The sequence below is a fragment of the Gekko japonicus genome, unplaced genomic scaffold (genome assembly GCF_001447785.1).
Source record: "Gekko japonicus isolate JY-2015 unplaced genomic scaffold, Gekko_japonicus_V1.1 scaffold289, whole genome shotgun sequence".
NCBI classification, from domain to species: Eukaryota; Metazoa; Chordata; class Lepidosauria; order Squamata; family Gekkonidae; genus Gekko; species Gekko japonicus.
The window spans coordinates 1,170,527-1,190,061 of record NW_015174282.1 but is presented as its reverse complement, the minus strand read 5'-3'; the positions used below and the strand labels follow the sequence as shown (position 1 = coordinate 1,190,061).

Genomic DNA, 19,535 nt, shown 5'->3' with positions numbered 1-19,535 from the left:
CCTGCACTGCCTGAACTGACATTGCCAGATATATCATCTATTATACTCACCTGTGAGAGCATGCCAGGGATCACGGGGACCTCTCAGGTCACCCTGGAATTAGCCCACGCATGCTAATCTCCTCCTCTGTAGCTTTCTATATAGTTAACTTCCCAAATGCTTTCAAATCCACATTTTGCCCACATTTTGCTGTACACGTGGGTCAAGTTTTTCAGGGACTACAGATGTTTTGTGTACATCTGATATACATTTGCTATTTAAGCGCAGAGAGAAGAGGGTATATTAGCACCAGACTACTGAGCCTATCTTTCAGCCTTTCTGCAGTGGCTTTATCTACTGCACACAGTATAAATCTGGTTCCAGCCAAGACTATTTCCCACCTGGTTTGTATTTTTGTCAGCTTGTACAGCATTATACTTCTCAGTAAGACTTTCCTAGGACTTCTGTGTAATAGCTTGCTACAATCATTTGCATTTAGTTAAAAAAAAACAAATTTAAGAGTAACCATCTATGACAATGGCAAACAAGAAAAATCTCTGCCAATATTTTGAGAAAACTGGGGATAACAATTTTCACATGAGGTAGACAACTGCTGTGTAAATATAGGGCTCATTTGTAATCTGGCAGGTTTTAAAAGACCATAAAGTACAAACAGTGCAAGCCCAGCAAACCAATATATCAGACTCTTCCAGAACTAAATGGAAAGCAATGCTTCAGACAATATGTATTTATACCAATGCACCAAAAGTGACTGGCTGACGTATACGCACATGCTTGTAATACACCTATGAGCAAGAAAGGATAAGCAGCTGTCAGAAAAAAGATTAACGTGGTTTCAAAATTATATGGTGACTTTCTAGTGACAAAATATTTGTTGCAAAATTGTTGAGATACATGTTTGTGGGCCAGGAAGATGACTATTTAAATATGCTACCTGGAATTATGCTATTTTTGGTATTGTATGTGCTTTGTGTTTCCTGTTCAGAAAAAAATTCCACTTGAAAGGAGGAAATGTTATGTTTATTTTTCACCAAATTCTTCCTTATAAAATATTTTCTACTCCGTCATGGCCATATTACATTTCCAGTGAAAACTAAAGAGTGAAACTAGTAATTATTTAAAGATCTACCACTTCAGAGGATAGGCTTCAACAACTGTGCTCAGTAAGTAGGTAAGGAACCACAAGAGCACAACAGCTTTTGTTCTTGGAGGAGGAAGAGAAGGGAGGAAACTGAGGACGATGGAACAATTTAGAATATTCTCTGCTCTACCATTGTTTTGATCTATATTTAGATTACACTTCCTGTGGGAAATAAGATTATGCTGTTAACAAATACCCTTTTTTACTCTAGAGCAGATAGTTGCTGCTTATGCAGAAGCACCTACATACTTTTATACACACTAGGCCTGGCCCAATGAACAACTGTACGTTTGCTCATTGAAGCTTTTCAAAACAAGATCTCCCTCTGCTTTATACTCTGCACCTGTATTATTAGCTATCTTTGAGATTTCACCCAATGATAAGACAAGTCAGGCAATGACTGCCAAAGCAGTGCCTCTAATGTCTGCCACTTCACTCCCACACTTCCTCCTTGCCCTGCAGTGCACAGCTGATGCTGTACCAACAACCAGGCTAGAGGCAACTAGGATCAGACCTTTTCATCCCACCAAGTGTTGGCAATACAAGCAAGATCACTGGCATGTAAATGGGACCAAGTGCCATATCCTTGAACCTATCAAAACATCATCCGATGAAGATGTCAGAGAACAACCAAGAGTGTTTGATCCACCCATCTGTTAATGAACAATGAAAGAGTTACTTCTTACCTGTTCATTAGGCTCAAAGCGCATCTCTTCTTTCTCTGTCTTCATAGCTACTGGCTTTGTGCTACTGGAAGGATCTGTCTTACTGTCCAACCGTTCCAGTTTCGGGGTAATGTCTGGTAAACCAATATCTTTAGTATCATCTTTATCTAGCAAGTAGCGAAGTAGTGCATTTTCTTTCTTCTTGGGACTCACTGGTTCCTGTTTAACAGTCACCTCTGAACCAGGAGCTGTGCTACTGGTCTCCTGGCTCAATTCTTTGCCTGTGGCCTCTGCTGTGAGCTTGGCCAAGTCTACAGGAGAACTGCTATCCTGCAAGAGTCTGTGCAAAATTTTATGCTTCTCCTTGAGCGAGGTTCCATGTGCTGAACCAGAACCAGATAAACCCATGGAGTCCTTGTTAGCATCTCCCATAGCGTTAGACAAAGGTGAAGGCTCCATCTGATCAGATTTGGTGGTCAGCAGCTGTAAGAGCTTTGTCTGGCTTTTGCCATCATGTAGTCTGTTTTGTCCATCAGACCTGTCACCACTTACAACCTGGGGCATGTTATCATTACTTTCTTTCTGCTCTCCTGAATGGGAGACATTCTCTGCTTGTCCAGTTGTACCTTCCGATTGCTCCCCATGAAGTCCAAAGCCATCTTTCAAGTCCAGGCTTCCCATTTTGCTTAGCTGGGGAGGATTCATACTTACAGGGGAATTTTGTAAATTACCCATTTTTAGGTCAGGCGAAGCCAATGATGACCCTAGAGAGACTCCATGCCCCTCACTGAGAGCCTGAAGTGCATTGAGGGAACTGTTGGTATAACTATGGCTATTTCCTGTGCTGCTGCAAACTCCAACAGGTGAATGCAAGCTTCCTGCAGGAGAAAACTGACTGGGTGGGATCCGAGGACTTCCTGCCACTCCAGGACTCACACGATGCCTTGGGGAAAGCATAGAATTTGGCTGACCTGGTGTCATGCCAGGGCTGCTTTGAGAGGGACTATTCATTTTTAGTGCATAGTTACTACCCTGAGGAGTGGATGCTTGTATACTTGACACATGGTTCATCCCACCAGAACCACCAAACCTGCCCGCTGGCATGCCCATTTGTTCCTTCGGGCCATTTATGGCAAAATTCATATTGCTACTGATGGTCATATCCTGACCTGGATTCCCACCGCACATGGCCTGATGGGCAGGGCTGCTGGAGCTAATTGGGTTCAATGGCTTTCCCATTGCTTGTCCAGTTAGATCTTGGTTCATTCCACAAACATTCTGTTCCCTATAACATGGGGGGGAAATCAGATAACAAGACATTACAATTGACATTTTAAATGCTGAATTACAAAAGAATATACTTTTGATACTCCCAGTGTGCAAAGATGGACAGAGTATTTAATTGTATTCTGATCTTTTCTTAATCCTGTAGTAACATTTATTTATCTTGTTCACACTTTAAAACAGATAACCAGTTTTTAGAAAGAGAGAACAGCCAATCACATTGTTTGCAAAAGTCATTGTTATTCCTACTTTACAGATTGGAAAGAGACAGATTTAGATACCACCACAAATTCTAATTAAAAAGGTTTGTCAGCACTGTGCCTGAACACAGCTTGTTTGCTAGACTATATATATGGCCCCCTTACTCCTCTCTCCTCCTCTAGAGCCACACAGCTTGCTTTCTGGCTGGCTGCCATGTTTCAGCATTCCCACCTTGTGCAGGGAGAGAGGAAGCGAGAGGATGACCAGCTCTATTCTCTAGACAAGCTGCATTCACACATTATGTCCAACCGGATCGTAAATTAAGTTCCAAAATGAGAGGAGGTGAGAGCAGAATGCTGACAAACCAGGTGGTCATGACAAGCTGCAACTGAACTCCATTTGGGCACAGACTCAGTTTATGTGTGACCCTTCCTCCCGCCACCTCAGTCTGTGTGTGGAGCTTGATGAAAAACTTCCCAGTTTGATCAGGCACCAGTTCTGTCTGAATGATGTCTGAATACAGGTGCCTCCATGAACAGGAGACTGCTTACTCCATACAAACCAGGATTCTAACAAACTTAAGTCATTATTCTCCTTAACAATTCTAAAACTCCATTGCAACTTGTTCTGACACCTGAATGAGCTAGATGTAATTATTTTCTCCCAATGAGACCTCAGCTGGAAAGGAAACCCACACCCTAATTTCATGACTAAAACATATCTGTTTGCACATTTTGGAAAGTTACACAGAAAAATATACAGCAGCAACAACTATCTTGGTGCTACAAATACAAGACTGAAAGTTGTGGCATCCCGCCCCCCTCCCCTGCATGCTCATCACTAAATGCACTACAAATAACTTTCAATTTTCAATCTTTGGAGAGGGAGGGGGAGAATATAAGACAAATCCAAACTTCTTAATTAAAAACAATGAAATAGAAAAGCACTTCTTAACATTTTTAAAGTAACACCTCTTCTATAGCCCTGAACCTGCACTAGCATTTTCCAACCATGCTCACAGTGAAAAGTACGTTTTTGAAGTCATTTCTCTGAACAGCCAAAAAGCTGCAAGACTGCTCTAAAGGAGCCCCCAAAAGAAACCCTACTGAACAAAAGTTGGCGTTACATCGTTAGAGGAAAAACCTCATACATACACACACACTGAAATGGGTAGGTGTGGGATGGAGCAAGGGGACCAGAGAGGAAGGCTTTCCCACATGACAAATACAAATGTATCCCATTCACATTTTATCCTTTGTGAGACAGTCCCACTAGTGGTAATAGTAAAATAGCCAGTGTACGTATAAGCTGATGAGCAGGAGGGAAAATAAAGACTATGCTGCAGAGAGACAGCCATATTTCTGTTCTGGTATCTTTTGTTCGGCTCTTGGTCAGATATGTTCTGCTGAATGAAGTGCAAAGCCTCCAAAGACTCTAGACAGTTGAAAACTCAGGCAAATCTATTGGTGACTAAAATACAGATAAGGGCTATATAGTATACAAGACCTTTGTCACCAACTGCAAAAACAGAGGAATACTGACAGCTGAGTTCTCAAATCACCTCTCCCACTGGGTGGACTGCTTCTGTTTCTCCAGGCCACCATGGCAGGGAATGCCCAAATTATTTTGTGCTTCCCATTTTCCACAGTTTTTGGAGGCTATAGGCTCCCTCTTGCTTCCATGCTACAGCAGATATGTAAATAGCATGGACCTATACTTCTCCTTTTCAACAGGCACAGGTCTGAAATACTGAGCAGGGAAGGTCTAATGTTACTTGGCAATGTGTTCAATCCCATGCAAGGCAAGGAATACTATCCAGGGAGTGTGGGAAGGAATGCTGAACTTCTTTCATGAAGACTCAAGATAATTTCATTCTCTTTATGAGTACCCAGTGCTTCACTGCATAAATCACCCAAAGCCTTTTGTACTCAGGGATTGGGCGATCCAGAAATCTACATAACAACAACAACAACAACAACAACAACAACAACAACTCATGACTATTCTTGAGAGAAGCAATAGTCAATAGGTAGCTGTGACACCCAAATTTAAGCGAAATTGTGCAAGACAGTTATTTAAAGAACACTGTAAATTAATTCCCTTTACAGATTTTCTTACAAGGTTTTTGTAAGTTAAAAAATACTTCAGTAAAGTCTTTTTCAAAGTCTTAAAAAACAGGCTTGACCTCAAAAAAGTTTCTGGAGAATAAAATGTGTGCAAAATTGAGTATTGAAGGAAAAAGGGCTTCATAAACTATATGCAATAGCAATTTTCTGGCACAGATTTAGACATTCCTTTGCAGTGTTTGCACTGTAAGTTCTGCAGTTGAAACATTTAAACTTTGCCCTGCTAGTGGCATGAGAACAGGAAAGAAAAGCTGACTAGAAAGAGAAACTGCCCAGTCAATTCTCGTCAGCAAAAGATGAATGAAATGAAAGGGGAAATCACACTAAAAAAACACCAAGGAAAATTCTGGTTAATATCCTGTTTCTAGAATTGCATTATACATGGTAAAAAAATTTTCCTTAATTTTATTGTAAGTATTTGATTTGCAGCTTCAGGTTTTTAATTTTATTGCCTCAGCTGACACCCATGGAATAGCAAAGGGGTTCCTTAATTCCAACAAAAACAGTTTTGAATTGTTGAGTATTTATTTAGATAGCTGCATACTTGAACCAAGTTGCAGTCCTTTCCTTTCAGTTTACAGCACTTACTCATTTGCAGTAATCAAAAGATAACAGCAAGTAATAAAATGCATGCTATTTCTATTTCTAAAAAAACTGCTAATTTAAAATAGAACCTGGCACAAATATGCAAACTGAATCTAATGACTCTGAATAAAGTTAGTTTGTTGTTTAATTGAAGGGGAAATAGTATGTTGTGCAGAAACCTTTCAATTGAAAATCTGATTGCTCAATCCATGTTGTGTGTATATTAGTATGTTAGCGATTTATGAGCCATAAAAAACAGCCCTGTATTTTGAAACAGAACTGTTATTAGCTTTGCCAAAGTCATAGGAATTCGCCTAGTATGCAATTATGAAATGACAATGACCAGAACCTAAACATGACAGGGAGATCATAAAATATCTAATTTTATGGCACACAGAATAACTACTCAGATTAATTACAAATGGCTGGAAGAGACAAAATGAAACCTGAAAGAACAGCTTCTTACCCGTATCTGTTTGTTGTAGTGATGTTAAACTGCAGTCTTAAATTCACTTAGTTGGAATTCAAATCAAGTCAGTGGAATTTCCTTCTCAATAAATGTTTAAGACAGATTTGTTTTCTAAAGAAATCTATGGCTTACTGTTATTCTACACCCGCCCCCCCCCCCCTTTTTTTTTAAGAGCTTTGTGCTTCCAGAAATGCAAGAGATTGTCAATTATGTACTCTTTCTGCAGAGGTTTTTAGGAAGTGGCGATGAAGATTCTCAAGATAAAGATATTCTAATAAATTACCTGTGAAGCATATGCAAGGATATTACAAGCTGAGGTTCACTAGTAGTCTGAGAACGGATGAGCTTGCTCTTCGTTTGGGCAGCAACTATAGTGCCATCCGACAGGGAAAATCGATAGACAGGACTGAATGCCAGCCCCTGCCTCAGCACTAAAAGCAAGTAAGAAACAACAAAGAAGTAGTAAGAAATCCAGATTGCTGCAGAATTATCCACATAAAAATGTGGACTCTTAGTTGTCTTCTTTAAGAGCAGGAAGAATCTGCCATTCTTGTTTCAAATCCAGCTAAGTTTTGTTAAAGGGAAAGCTAATATTTTGCAGATTAAGGCCAAGGTACAAGCAAAGTAAACTGCAATAGATCTTAAAATCAGTGGCAGCATTGGAAAAAAATCTGTGTACTTACCTGTGGATTTCCTGTGACAGTTTCTCTGGACAGTAAATCTGAAACTAGAAGTGATTTCTCACCCCCCCCCCCCCATAATGCAGAACTGAAATCAACTAGTCCTGTCAATATCCAGATAACAATAACAGAACACTCATTGTGCTATAGACAAGCTAGTTAAGAACACTGACAGAAATAAAGTTGCTAATGAGAACAGACGTCAGAATGAGACAGTGTACAGACTAGTATCCAAAGGAATTAGAACCCCCTTCAGAACCCATGCCAACTTGAGCCATGACACGACCAGGAAGAAGAGAACATTTTGCCTGTATCGCAGTCAGGTGTTTCCACAGCTAGCTGGGAATGCAGGACTTGTGAGTCAGAAAGTGGCAATATCTTCAATCACATATAGAACTAGGTTCCCTACAGTCTCCAGTTCAGGATATACAGACTCATGGACTGTGCTCAAGCCCCAGAACTCATGGGCCTTATATAAAATTAAGATGGAGTGGAATAGTTGCCAGAAACTCAAAAGCAATATTACCTTAAGCAGGAGTAGGAATCCAGTGTGTTATAAGAGCCACAGTAGGTTTAGGGAATGAGAGGTAGGCTAAGCACCTTGGCCATAAAGTCACTAGGTGGTCTTCCACAAGCTACTTTCTCTCAGGCTGTGGTCACAATATGGTGCGGCCTCTAATTGAACCAGTTTAAAGTGTTGTGGGGCATATCAGCCACACAGCACACGCTGCTGCAGGTTATCCATGGACACATCCAGTGGTAAAGCGTCCACATTATTGAAGTGCCTCAGACACAGAGCGCCCTGCCAAAAAATTTCCAAAATTCATGTGCGCACATAGGAGTGCACACACACACACATATGTGCGCATATAGGCAATTTTTAAAAAAATCGCCCCCTAGTGGCAGAACGGGTCTGCAGGTTCAGACTGCCAAATCTGTTCTGTGCGTGCTGCCCTGTGTTCAGACATCCGGCCATGTGCGATGACTGCGTAGGGAACCGAAAACACCACTTGTGAAGTGGTGCCTTTTTAACCTGGCTCCAAGTCGTCCTATGACAGGATAAGTATGGCTGGGGAACGCCTGACAGATGTGGGTGTCTGACTGAACCCATTTGATCTGGAGGGGAGGAGTGCCTGTGTCAGGCCAAACTGCCTGTGTGATCACAGCCAAAGTCTGAGCCCCCCCCCCGTAACATTGTGATTATAATATTTGCAACTATGACATAACATACATAAACCGCTGTAGGTAGTTAGGAAGAGTGGAGCATAAGTAGTAAGAATGTACCTCAATTATGTGCAAACATAAATTTGCACAAAGCTCTTAATCTGGAAGATCAAACTAAGGTTTGAAACTGGTTATAAATCCGGAGTTGAGGGTGAATCTTGGGCTGAGGTCAGACTGGCAGTTTGAATCGCAAGGGAGTCATGGCAAAAAAGATCACACTGCACACTATGCATAGGTGCGCAATTATCAATGTGGTTTGTTTGTGCGGCTTTTAGCATTCAGACTTCCGGGAAGCGGGATGGACGCGCTGGTCTCCAGGGTTTGCTACCACTTTCACCTGGTATCTTTTAAACTCGGGAGGGAGGCGTTACAAGACGCATTGAGTACGGCTGGGGAATGCCTCACAGATGTGCCTGTGTGAATGGCCCCTTTAATCCATTTGTGAAACGTTTCTGGCTCGTGCCTATATCGGGGCAAACTGCCAGTCTGAACTCAGCCTTGGTTTGCCATGTTGAGTACTATAGTATTATAGATAGTCATTTTCTGGATAAACTATGATAACAATAATTAGCCCTGGCAGATGTATCACTGAACCATGTTCAAAGGTGGTGGGTAAAAACTGGAGAGAGTATATCTGAGAGGAACAAGTGTACAGTCCTGACACCTTTTCCCATTCCATTAACCACAGCTAGGACACACTCAGTTTTATGTTCGTACTAGCCTTAAAAGGCGAATTGGCTAAGTTTGTTGTGAAGTGAACATGCAGTGTCAAAGACACCACTAACAGCTACAGAAGGTTAGGACAATCATAAAGGCAGCTTGGGAAAGCAATGGATCTGACAGGATGAATAAGAGAGAAGAAACTTATTGATGGCAGATATTTTAAATAACAAACTTAGTAATATACTTTAAAAAAATACATCACAAGTTGCTTTTGCTGCTCTTGCAAATTATTTTACTATGTAGTCACTTTGTGAAGAAATGTTGCTTAATGCCCAGCCCTTTTAATTTCCTGTGCATAATCAGCTTCCAGTTTAGTAAATAATTTTAATATAGCCCCAGAGCAACTACATTTCCTTTGGCACATACTTTCCTAATTCTAGGTTTTCATATTTGGACACCAGGTAGCTAATGTTAAGGGCACAATCCACCTCAGGTTAAGCACTTATCAGCCCCATTTGGTTTCAACTGGAAAATTAAGTATATATTTTCTCTCACTAAAATCAGGGCTGAAGCACACTTCACCTGTTTGGCTTATATCTATCTGGCTTACTCTTAGGCAGCGATCATACACACTAAATAATCTACATTCAATCTACTTTCCAATTGGATTTTACTATGTGAACTGGCAAAATCCAGTTGGAAAGTGGATTAAATGTGGATTATTTAGTGTGTGTGATTGCAAATAAAAAAGTGGAAATCCAGCAGGTTCAGGAAACCTCTGTTGATCCTGCATTTCCTTCTGCTTGTAGAATGCTATCTTCCACTGTGGAGACTGTCTTCTTGCACTAGGCACTTTTCTGCTCAGGGAAGACCCTGGTTTTCCATGAGCAGAAAGCATCTAGCACCTGAGAAACATGCTCCACAAACAAAAGGAAAGTATTGCATTCAAGTCATTGTCTCCAATTTTCTTGTATATATTAAAAAAACATTTAAAAACAATAGCTATATTATAATCACAAAAACCTAGTCCTGACTTAAATCAATAATGACTAAGGTACACAAGAGAAATCTACTATATAAAACCAAGGGTCTGGTCTAGATCTTATGAACCACAAGAGGGAAGTGCTTGTGGGTGTGGATTTTTCCTGAATCCTCCTTCCGGCCTGGCAATACTGAGACTTCCTCAAAACTGATGTATTGGGGAGGGGGGGGGAGTCTGAGGAACTTTGTGCATGTGCGATGGGGTGCGTGCAATGCCTCTTGTGCCAATGGAGCTTCTTGTACCAATGAAAGCAGGACAATGGGAGCATTTTGTCTGATTCCCCTCCCTCTGCATCCCATATGTCATTCTGTCAAAGAGATTACCTTATCCACAACATCAGTGTTCTTGAGGCCTCCAGGAGCTGCTAGGGGAAGGATGGATACAGCAACCAAACCAAGATTTTCAGTTTCAGAGATCTGGGGTTTTGGATTCAATTCTATTCTAAGGGCTTCACTGAAACCACTATTTAAACAATGGCTTCATTAGCACATAAGGAACAAATCATGGTTGGTTAATTACAGGAATGAACCTCTGAAATCTTCAGGCTTGTGCACTCCTGTCTTCCTATTCTCTTATATGGCTTGGATTGTGAAGACTTCTTGGTTTTGGAGAAACTGTAGCTTATCATGGCATCCAAAATGACAAGCCACTAATTTGTTTTACATTATTTAGTTATTATTAAGGTTATCTGGAACAAAGGAGGTCTCAACACCAGAGTGACAAATGAGGGAGAGGGGAAGGAGAATGCACCTGCACTGACCCAGACTCTACATAATTTATAATTCTGACCTTTTATTAACTGTGAAACCCATAAAATAAGTTTAATTCTTGACTTTATGAGCTAGTGCTAAACACCATCAAGCTTGTATTTACTGCCATCCTAAGAATGTTCAGGTAGAATCTTGCTGGTATGCCCTGCCCACTCACTCACTGACCAATTTTTGAAAGAACAAGCATTTGTTCTTCAGGTAATGTTAATCCTTGCCTTCAAAAACAAGAGTTAAATTTTAAAGATTTGTCTCTGACAAAATCCTTGTCACTTCCTTTGGTGCACAAAGCCCAGTTTTTATTGCTGACCCATGATGTGTTTAGTTTTCCTGTATCAATCATGTAGTGTATTAAGTGACACTCAGACTCTCATAATCATAGATGAAGTTTTTTCCCTCCCAGACTTGTAACACTGGTATGGTTGGATTCTTTCCCTGCTCCTAACTTCAAGTCATCTGTCATGCTACTAAATTTTAAACTATTATTTCGACAGGAGGAAAACAGGAAACACACGTTAAACAGCCAAAAGAGTTTATGTAGAGTAAGAATGCAAAGAGAAAAACAAAGTATGTGCTGGCTGTAAAATAATGTAAAATAAAATTTCACACTGAAGGTATGTCATTGTTTTAGTTTAACCTTTGGGCAGAACTTTCAGAGACAGCAGCAGCATTTTCAGAACACAGCAGGAAATTCCAGCACTCCCTTGTCAACAACACTGATGTTAAGATCTCAAAAGCCTTTACTAAGAAATACCAGTTTGATGAATCACCATTTAAATTTATTTACTACTCTTCTACAAATGCACACACACACGAAATAAAACAAGTTTTTAGACTTTTAAATTTTATAATATCTGATGCAAAATTTGGGATTGTGCGGCAAAGCATGTTGTAGGGCACAGCCTATGACAGAGGTCAGCAGTAGATGAGACTCTTGTTCCAGGATACATTTAAAAACCACAGAAATAATCTTATTTCTATGACTGTACTTCAAAAGCCTTATATCTGGAACTGAGAATCATATGTAAGAAGACTTGCTTTGAATACAAATTCCTGTTGTTTGACGTGGAAGCAAAGTTAGTTACATCCAACCATTCTCCCACTTTTTTTCAGCATCCAAAAGTAAAGGCCTAATCCAGGTCAAAATAAATGAGATGCTGTTAGATCCACAGCAGCTTAAAAATGTCAATAGGAGGCAAGTGGAGACCAGGCTGGGATCAAGCTGCAGGGGTGGAGGAGGGGAATTAAATCTTTTCTTTTACCAGATGTCCCCCCCATCACTTTTATTAGCTATCCAAGTTAAAAGGGATGGCGTCTCATCTTTTGCTTCTTCTACAAGAAATGAATTTTTCTTTTAGCTCTATTTTATGACTAGTTTTGTTTTGCTCTTGAATTTAAATTGTTTTATTGAGTATTTTAGATTTTATACTGTTTGATTTTATATTGTTAGCCAGAGAGCTGAGGGGTGGCGTATAACTCATCTAATTACATACATACATAAATATCTAGCTAGCCTTTTGAAAAGAAAAGTCTGCGGCAGCAAGGAAGATTCTAGCAAGAAAGAAGAAGAAGGAGGAGGAGGAGGAGGAGGAGGAGGAGATTGGATTTATACCCCGCCCTTCACTTGGAGTCTCAGAGGGGCTTACAAACTCCTTTCCCTCCCCCTCCCCACAACAGACACCCTGTGAGATAGGTGGGGCTGAGAGAGCTCTAAGAAAACTGTCCTTGAGAGAACAGCTCTGACAGAACTATGGCTTGTCCAAGGTCATCCAGCAGCTGCAAGTGGAGGAGTGGGGAATCAAATGCAGTTCTCCCAGATTAGAGTCTGCACACTTAACCATTCCTTCTCAAAATTTAGGTCACAATCTAATGAGTTTCTATTGGCCTCTTAGGGTTGCCAGTCCCCAGTAGGGGACGGGGGATCCCCTAGTTTTGCAGGCTCCTGCCCACTGACGGAGGGGATTTGAGGGTGATTTTACCCTAGAGTATTGCCCAAAAACAAGAGCATTGCCCCAACATTCCTACATCACTTCCAGGGGACATAAGCACGGCATACGATTGTCACTTCCAGTGATGTCAGCACATTGGGGACAATGCTTCTGGCTCCTCGAGCATCCCCCTGCTGGCATCTTGAAGGGACCTGTCAACCCTATAGCCTCTACTCCAGTGCTCTTACTCTCCCTCCCACTCACACTAATAACTCCGCATATTGTGTTGGATGCAGCTTCTGAAGTTCCTCAAATTTAGGTTGCTTGTTCAACACAGTGTTCCTACTTCTGAAAGGAGTACATGAGATATACTATGTTTACAGAGATACTCTAATAGTAACATATGATGGAGCCACAAATATTCTTCTAGCACAGTCTGAACAAAATTAAAGGGATTTTCCTGAGGATCAGAGCTCCAGTTCTTCAAATACACATTTCGGTTTCTCCCCCTTCCTTTAAGAATCTAATCAGCACATCATGCTTTATCAATATATGAAATTCTCAACACAGACAAATCTGTGTATACTTAAACCCACATACTCGAGCTACAAACAGAAAAAGACAGATCTTTCTACAAACCTGAAAAATGCCCCAGGTTTACAAAAAAAGAAAAGAAAAGAAAGAAACCTAACTCCCCCCCCCCAATCATGGTAAGAGTCAAACCCCCCCCCAATAATAGAAGCAGCACCTGCAGCTTTACCAAATGAATGCCTTCAAGTGGATGTTGCTTGGCCTTCAAAGCCTTGGTTTCTATCAGTAAAAGGTGGAGGAGGCCCCTCTCCAAGGCTGTTTTGGCTTTTAAAGGAGGACTCCCTGGGGTTAGGCCTGGCAGCAATCACAGGGCGACTTGCTACCACATGACTTGCATGACTTCCCAAAGCCCAGCTGCTTGCTACAGTTCAACAACAGCCACCCCATGAAAGCCAGTGTGGTATAGTGGTTCAGACTAGGATCTGGGAGACCTGGGTTCAAATCACCACTCTGCCATTGAAGCTCCTGGAGTAACCTTAAGCCAGTTACACATTCTCAGCATAATTTATCTCACAAAGTTTTCATGAGGATAAAATGGGAGAGAGGAGACTGATGTAAGCAGCTCTGAGTCTCCATTGCAGAGAAAAGTGGGGTATAAATGTCGTAAAAGTAATAAATATAGTTGGGGGACAGATAAAACATAGGTGAGAGGTTGAGAAGGAAGTAGGGAATGATGAGGCTATGGGGGCTGCCACAAGGAGGGAAAGCAAAAATAATATGGGGATGTGAATACAGGGGGGGAAGGTTCCTGACCATGCAACTTGGCCTGGCCTAGGAGCTGGTGCTTTGCAACTTGGACTGACTTTTCCCAGGGGGCGGCTGACAAGACAGGAAATGTGGGAAAACTGAAGACTGGGGGGGGGGGAGAACAAACATAGGTTGGTTTGTGGCTCAGAAGGAGAGGAGGCAGGAAAAGGGGAGAGCCTATGAGAGCCAGTTTGGTGTAGTGGTTAAGTGCGCAGACTCTAATCTGGGAGAACCGTGTTTGATTCCCCACTCCTCCACTTGCACCTGGCTGGATGATCTTGGGAAAGCCATAGCTCTGGTACAGCTGTTCTTGAAAAAAGAGCAGTTTCTGTCAAGAGCTCTCTCAGCCCCACCTACCTCACAGGGTGTCTGTTGTGGGGAGGGGGAGGGAAAGGAGCTTGTAAGCTGCTCTGAGACACCTTTGGGTAGTGAAGGGTGGGGTATAAATCTAATCTCGTTCTTCTTCTTCTCTTCTATGGGTGCTTTCAGGGATGGGAAAGAAGAAACAGTGATGGAGGGGAAAATGAGATGCCCTCCACAAGTGCTTGTGGGTCTTCCATTTGTTATAATATATTGTTGAGGTATCACACTCAGTGATACAGTTCCAAATGATCACTATGGAAAGCCACATTAAAATAATTCACGCTATTCACCACAAGAAAAGGCTAACATTACAGCAATCTTCTAATTAAGGTGAGTGAATGCACTTGTACTTTTCAAAATTTCAAGAAAAAGTGTTATGTGCCATTTCATTAGATGCAGAAAGGAAGATGCACATTTTATTAACTATATTGTATAGACAGCTGTCTTGTTCATGCATGATGCTTACATATGCAATGTACTGAAAATGCATATGCTTACATATGCAACATACTAAAACTTACAAACCTATTTCCCTTCTGAGCTTCTGTTATAAACTCCTTGAGAGGCTAATCCTGAACAGAATCAGCGACAGAATAAATGAACATGACCCTATAGATCAAGCAGGATTTAGACCCCGTTGTAGTTGTGAAGACCAGGTTCTCGGTTTAACAACTAATTTGAGGCGGGGTATCAGAAGTATCTTTAGACATTAGCAATTTTAATTGATCTGACTGCCGCTTATGACACAGTCTGGAGAGAGTGTCTGCTGTACAAGTTTTTACAGGTTTTCCCCTGCAGAACATTACTTTGGCTCCTAAATAACATGTTGAGTGATAGAACCTTCCAAGTAATTACAGGTCAGTCAATCAGCAAGCAGAAGAAACTGAATAACAGTCTACCCCAGGGCTCAGTCCTCGCTCCAGTTCTTTTCAATCTTTTCAATATCCAAGATGATATCCAGGAAGTTTGCTTATGTTGATGACATGGTGATAGCAGTAAAACACAAATCAATTGAAAGGACTGAGGAAATACTGACTACTACCGTAAATGGCGGCTTATCCCAAGTCCAGGAAAAACAGAATGCTCGTTTTCATCTCAATAACAATCTTGCCAACCATGAACTGAATGTCTACCTTAATGGCACCTGACTTACACACAGCCATACACCTAAGTACCTTGGCATTACCCTGGATAGGACCTTAGGCTATAAACACCATGTAGCAACAAAAATACACATGTGAAACAACATTCTCCAAAAATTATGTGATACAACTTGGGTTGTGTCTGCTACAACACTTAAATGCTCAGCTTTGGGATTGGTGTATAGTACTGCGGAATATGGTGCTTCAGTGTGGCTCAACAGCCCCCATGTCCACAAACTTGATGTCCACTCAATACAACAATGAGAACCATCAGCAGCTGTATTAAACCCACTCCGACCTATTGGCTACCTATGTTGTGCCACATTGCTCCCCCACATCTCCGAAGACAAGATGCTCTTCTTTGTGAATATAGAAAGAACACTGAAAATTGAGTTGCCCATCCATACGAGCCTATCCAGACTGATTCTGACACCCAGCAATAAGATCTGCACAAATCCTGCAATCACAAAATTTCGATCTAGGGAATGAAAGGTTGTGAACCTGGATGCAATCAATTCCACCTGATATCCATAACCTAATAAACACTAATGAGAGGCCTGCAAGATTTGACTTGCCACATAAAGTATGGAAGATGGCTAACAGAATATGAACAGACTTTGGCAGTTGTGCAGACCTTCTGTTTAAAGCAAAATACCAGGACCTGAATGCAATTGTGGTGCAGTCCACCAACCTATTTTCTATCTGTCACAGGAATGTGAGCATTGTGATTTCCAGGGAGATGTGATGGAGCTCTTCAAACTCTCCCCAGCTGTGACTGAGAGGATTGAAAATTTAGAAGTTTGTATTTAGAGGGATTGCCCAATTGGTCTGTATACATGTTGTATCAACTTTGTTACATATTTTATATTATGACATGCTTCCTGTGTGTAACTCTGCCATACAATCAATAATAATATTGAAACTTAAACAAAGATATAAAGCAGGATTCAGATACCCTTCAACTTGCCAAGTACAGCACTTTGAAATTAGCATTTATCTTATTGAGGTGAGCAGCCATGTTGGTCAGAAGCAGAAGAACAAAGTTTGAGTCCAGTGGCACCTTTAAGACCGACGAAGTTTAATTCTAGGTATAAACTTTCATGTCCATGCACACTTCATCAGATACCCACGTACTCCCCATATCTTCTTCTGAAAAAAATAAAAGGGATTTTCCTTGATGAAGCGTGCATGTACACAAAAACTTATACCCAGAATTAAATTTGGTTGGACTTAAAAGTGTCACTGGACTCAATCATTTATCTTATGTTTGCCCAGTATGTGTGTGCATGTGATAATGTTACTAATGCTTTTAGAGTAATTTGTTTATGTATTGGCAATCCAAAACTGCCACCAGGACATCATACACTCTCTTACTTCAAATAATTTCCCAGGAGTATAGGATATGAATAAGAGAAATGCATCATTCAGAGGTTCATTGTCTGCATAAGTTGTCGAAATTTGCATTTGGGTCAAAAAGCTTCCGTACAATCATACTAAAGTACCTTGCTTCCTCAGTTTTGTATTCTATTTAAGGAATTCTAACACTTTGCTCAACAAGACAGCTTACCATTTCAGCTTGAAAATATATCTGACTTAAAGCTCCATGGACTATCCCATATGTAAGACATCGACCCAACCAGCATAACCTTCCCAGTTCACTACAATGTTGCAGAAACATCCATCTTGTCATGGAACCATTCCTTAATACTGTGGCAAACAGGGAATCCTTTGTGTTTAGTAGTACTCTGTACTGATCTCTAGATATTCCATTAAGGTCGTTATCTTTCCTTTCTGATAACATCCCATTACCACATATAAAGTTGAAGATCTATATAGGAATCTTACCGTCTTGATGGTGCCTTTTGGCAAAAGACATCTCTCCTTCATGCTGTGCATAGAATTTCTGTATGCACCTTCTCACCACATCTTCCCAGTTGGGTTTCATAGCTGCTCGAATGGTACTAGTGTCTAGTGAAGTTATTTTGCCTGTGTGTACACAAATGTTGTTACAATAGATACCTCCCACAATTTCAGTGTTCTTATCTTCAATTTGTCTTCTGTTTTCATAATACCTTGCAAATCTTGGCGAGTACTAAATGTCTCCGATGAGGGCAGAAGTGGCCTTTCCTTCAATGGAACTCTTCTTGCCACACATATTAAACAAGACTGCAAATCTGAAATAGAACACAGACATAGGAAAACAGAGGAAAGGAAAAGATTTTACAATGCAGAATTACACCAAATAGTTTATTTTAACAGAACTCACGTCCTTTTGTTAAATTATGAATACTGTTCTTTGTCAGTCTCTGAGGAATATACTGTAATTATTTATTTTGGTTGTTAGTCTGCTCAGTCCAAAAGGCCCTGACAAGTTACAATAAGTTTTAAACATAAGACAAAACCCAAATTAACACTGGATAGATAAAACCTAAAAGTGTTAGAAGTCTTACCCATTCTCTTTTCAACCCACCTGTTCCTGCTCTTATGTTACATACACAGAGGTCATTTCGGGTGAGGTGCAGGGGGGCGGGGCATATGATGAAGCCCCGCCCCCTGCTTCCGGCCGCCCTGCTTTCAGCCCTCATTCAGCCAGGAGGAGGCAGGAGAAGAGGGAGGGTAAGTTGCTTCCTCCCCGCCTCTCCCCACCCCTGCCTGCCTGGGGCCAGGGAGGGCCTTGGCGGGGCTTCCTCGCACTCCCACTGGCCTTGCAGGTCCACCACCGGGCCCCTGATGTCAGGGGGTGTGGCATATGCTAATGAGTTATGCTAATGAGTTCCCCTAGCTCTTTTTCTACGAAATGACCCCTGTACATACACACACAAGGCTTCTATCCAAATGTTATCCTGAATGCATACCATCCTCAGACATATAGGGCACAATGATCCCCAAATCAGCTCTTCAGACCCCAACATTCCACGATCTCCAAAAATAACCTTCTCCAGTTCTCCCCTTACTTGCACCTTCACTTTCACATGTCTCAAAATAATTCCCACTCAGCCCTTTCTGCTTCAGAGTAGTAATAAAACTCACACAAATCTTTTGCACTTTCCTGAATCAGACATGTATGGAGACTGCATCCATCCCCAACCAAACCTCTTTCCAGCTGCTGGCATTTCAACATTGCGAGAAGATGGATGGCAGTTTCTGTTCCACAGTAGCTGTTTTCAGGTTTGAGATACCAAGAACAACATCCCCTGGTTCATGTTCTACACTCTTAAGGTGGGGGTGGGGCAAGGCAAGGCCTTGGATTTTCTAACTCTCATCAAATATCTATATAAGTTTCACCAATCACACAGAAGTGTCAAAACATCTACCTCCCTAATGTCAATAATTCCAGACCAGGTAAACATAAGAGGAAGCAGTCAATAAGTATCCTTCTAGTGGCCCCAAATGATGCTTTAGAGGTCAGTTTTTGACAGCTGCCTTCAGATAAAGGTAGTTGTGTTGTTGTCCCAACATTTCTGGTTTGGATAGGGTTGCCAGGTTTTACCTGGCTGCTGGCAGGGTGTGTGTGTGTCCAGTCTTGTTCTGGAAGTCTTCGTGCGTGCGCCATGATGATGTCACTTGGAGGATACATCATCATGCTGGTCACATCGGGCAGACGCTTTAGCATTTGGGCAAAAAACTCCATGGTCACTATAGAGTTTTCACACAAATGCTAGAGCATCCCCCACGTGACATGCCCAGCATGACGATGTCACCCCCAGGTGACATTACTGTGCTGGACACATCATTCGGGATGGGGCTCTTCAAGGGCGGTGCTCCCCCCACTGGCCGGCAGCAGACTGGGGCCCCTGAAATTGGGGGAAACCCTGCCCCCATCAGGGGATGGCAACCCTAGGTGTGGAAAAGGATGTGTATGTGTGTGTGGAAGCATAAATCCTTCTTCCCTTGCACTGCAGTCCCTATCTGTCAGG

At 41.5% G+C, this 19,535-nt stretch overlaps 1 protein-coding gene across 1 annotated transcript in view; it reads right to left on the bottom strand.

Annotated features, from left to right (window-relative positions):
- NCOA2 (nuclear receptor coactivator 2) overlaps positions 1-19,535 on the bottom strand; it is a 223,136-nt gene that overhangs the window by 35,683 nt on the left and 167,918 nt on the right. The window contains 4 exon segments of the mRNA XM_015423896.1: positions 1,828-3,091; positions 6,755-6,902; positions 17,464-17,604; positions 17,691-17,792. Of these exon segments, the coding sequence (XP_015279382.1) occupies positions 1,828-3,091; positions 6,755-6,902; positions 17,464-17,604; positions 17,691-17,792 (1,655 nt within the window).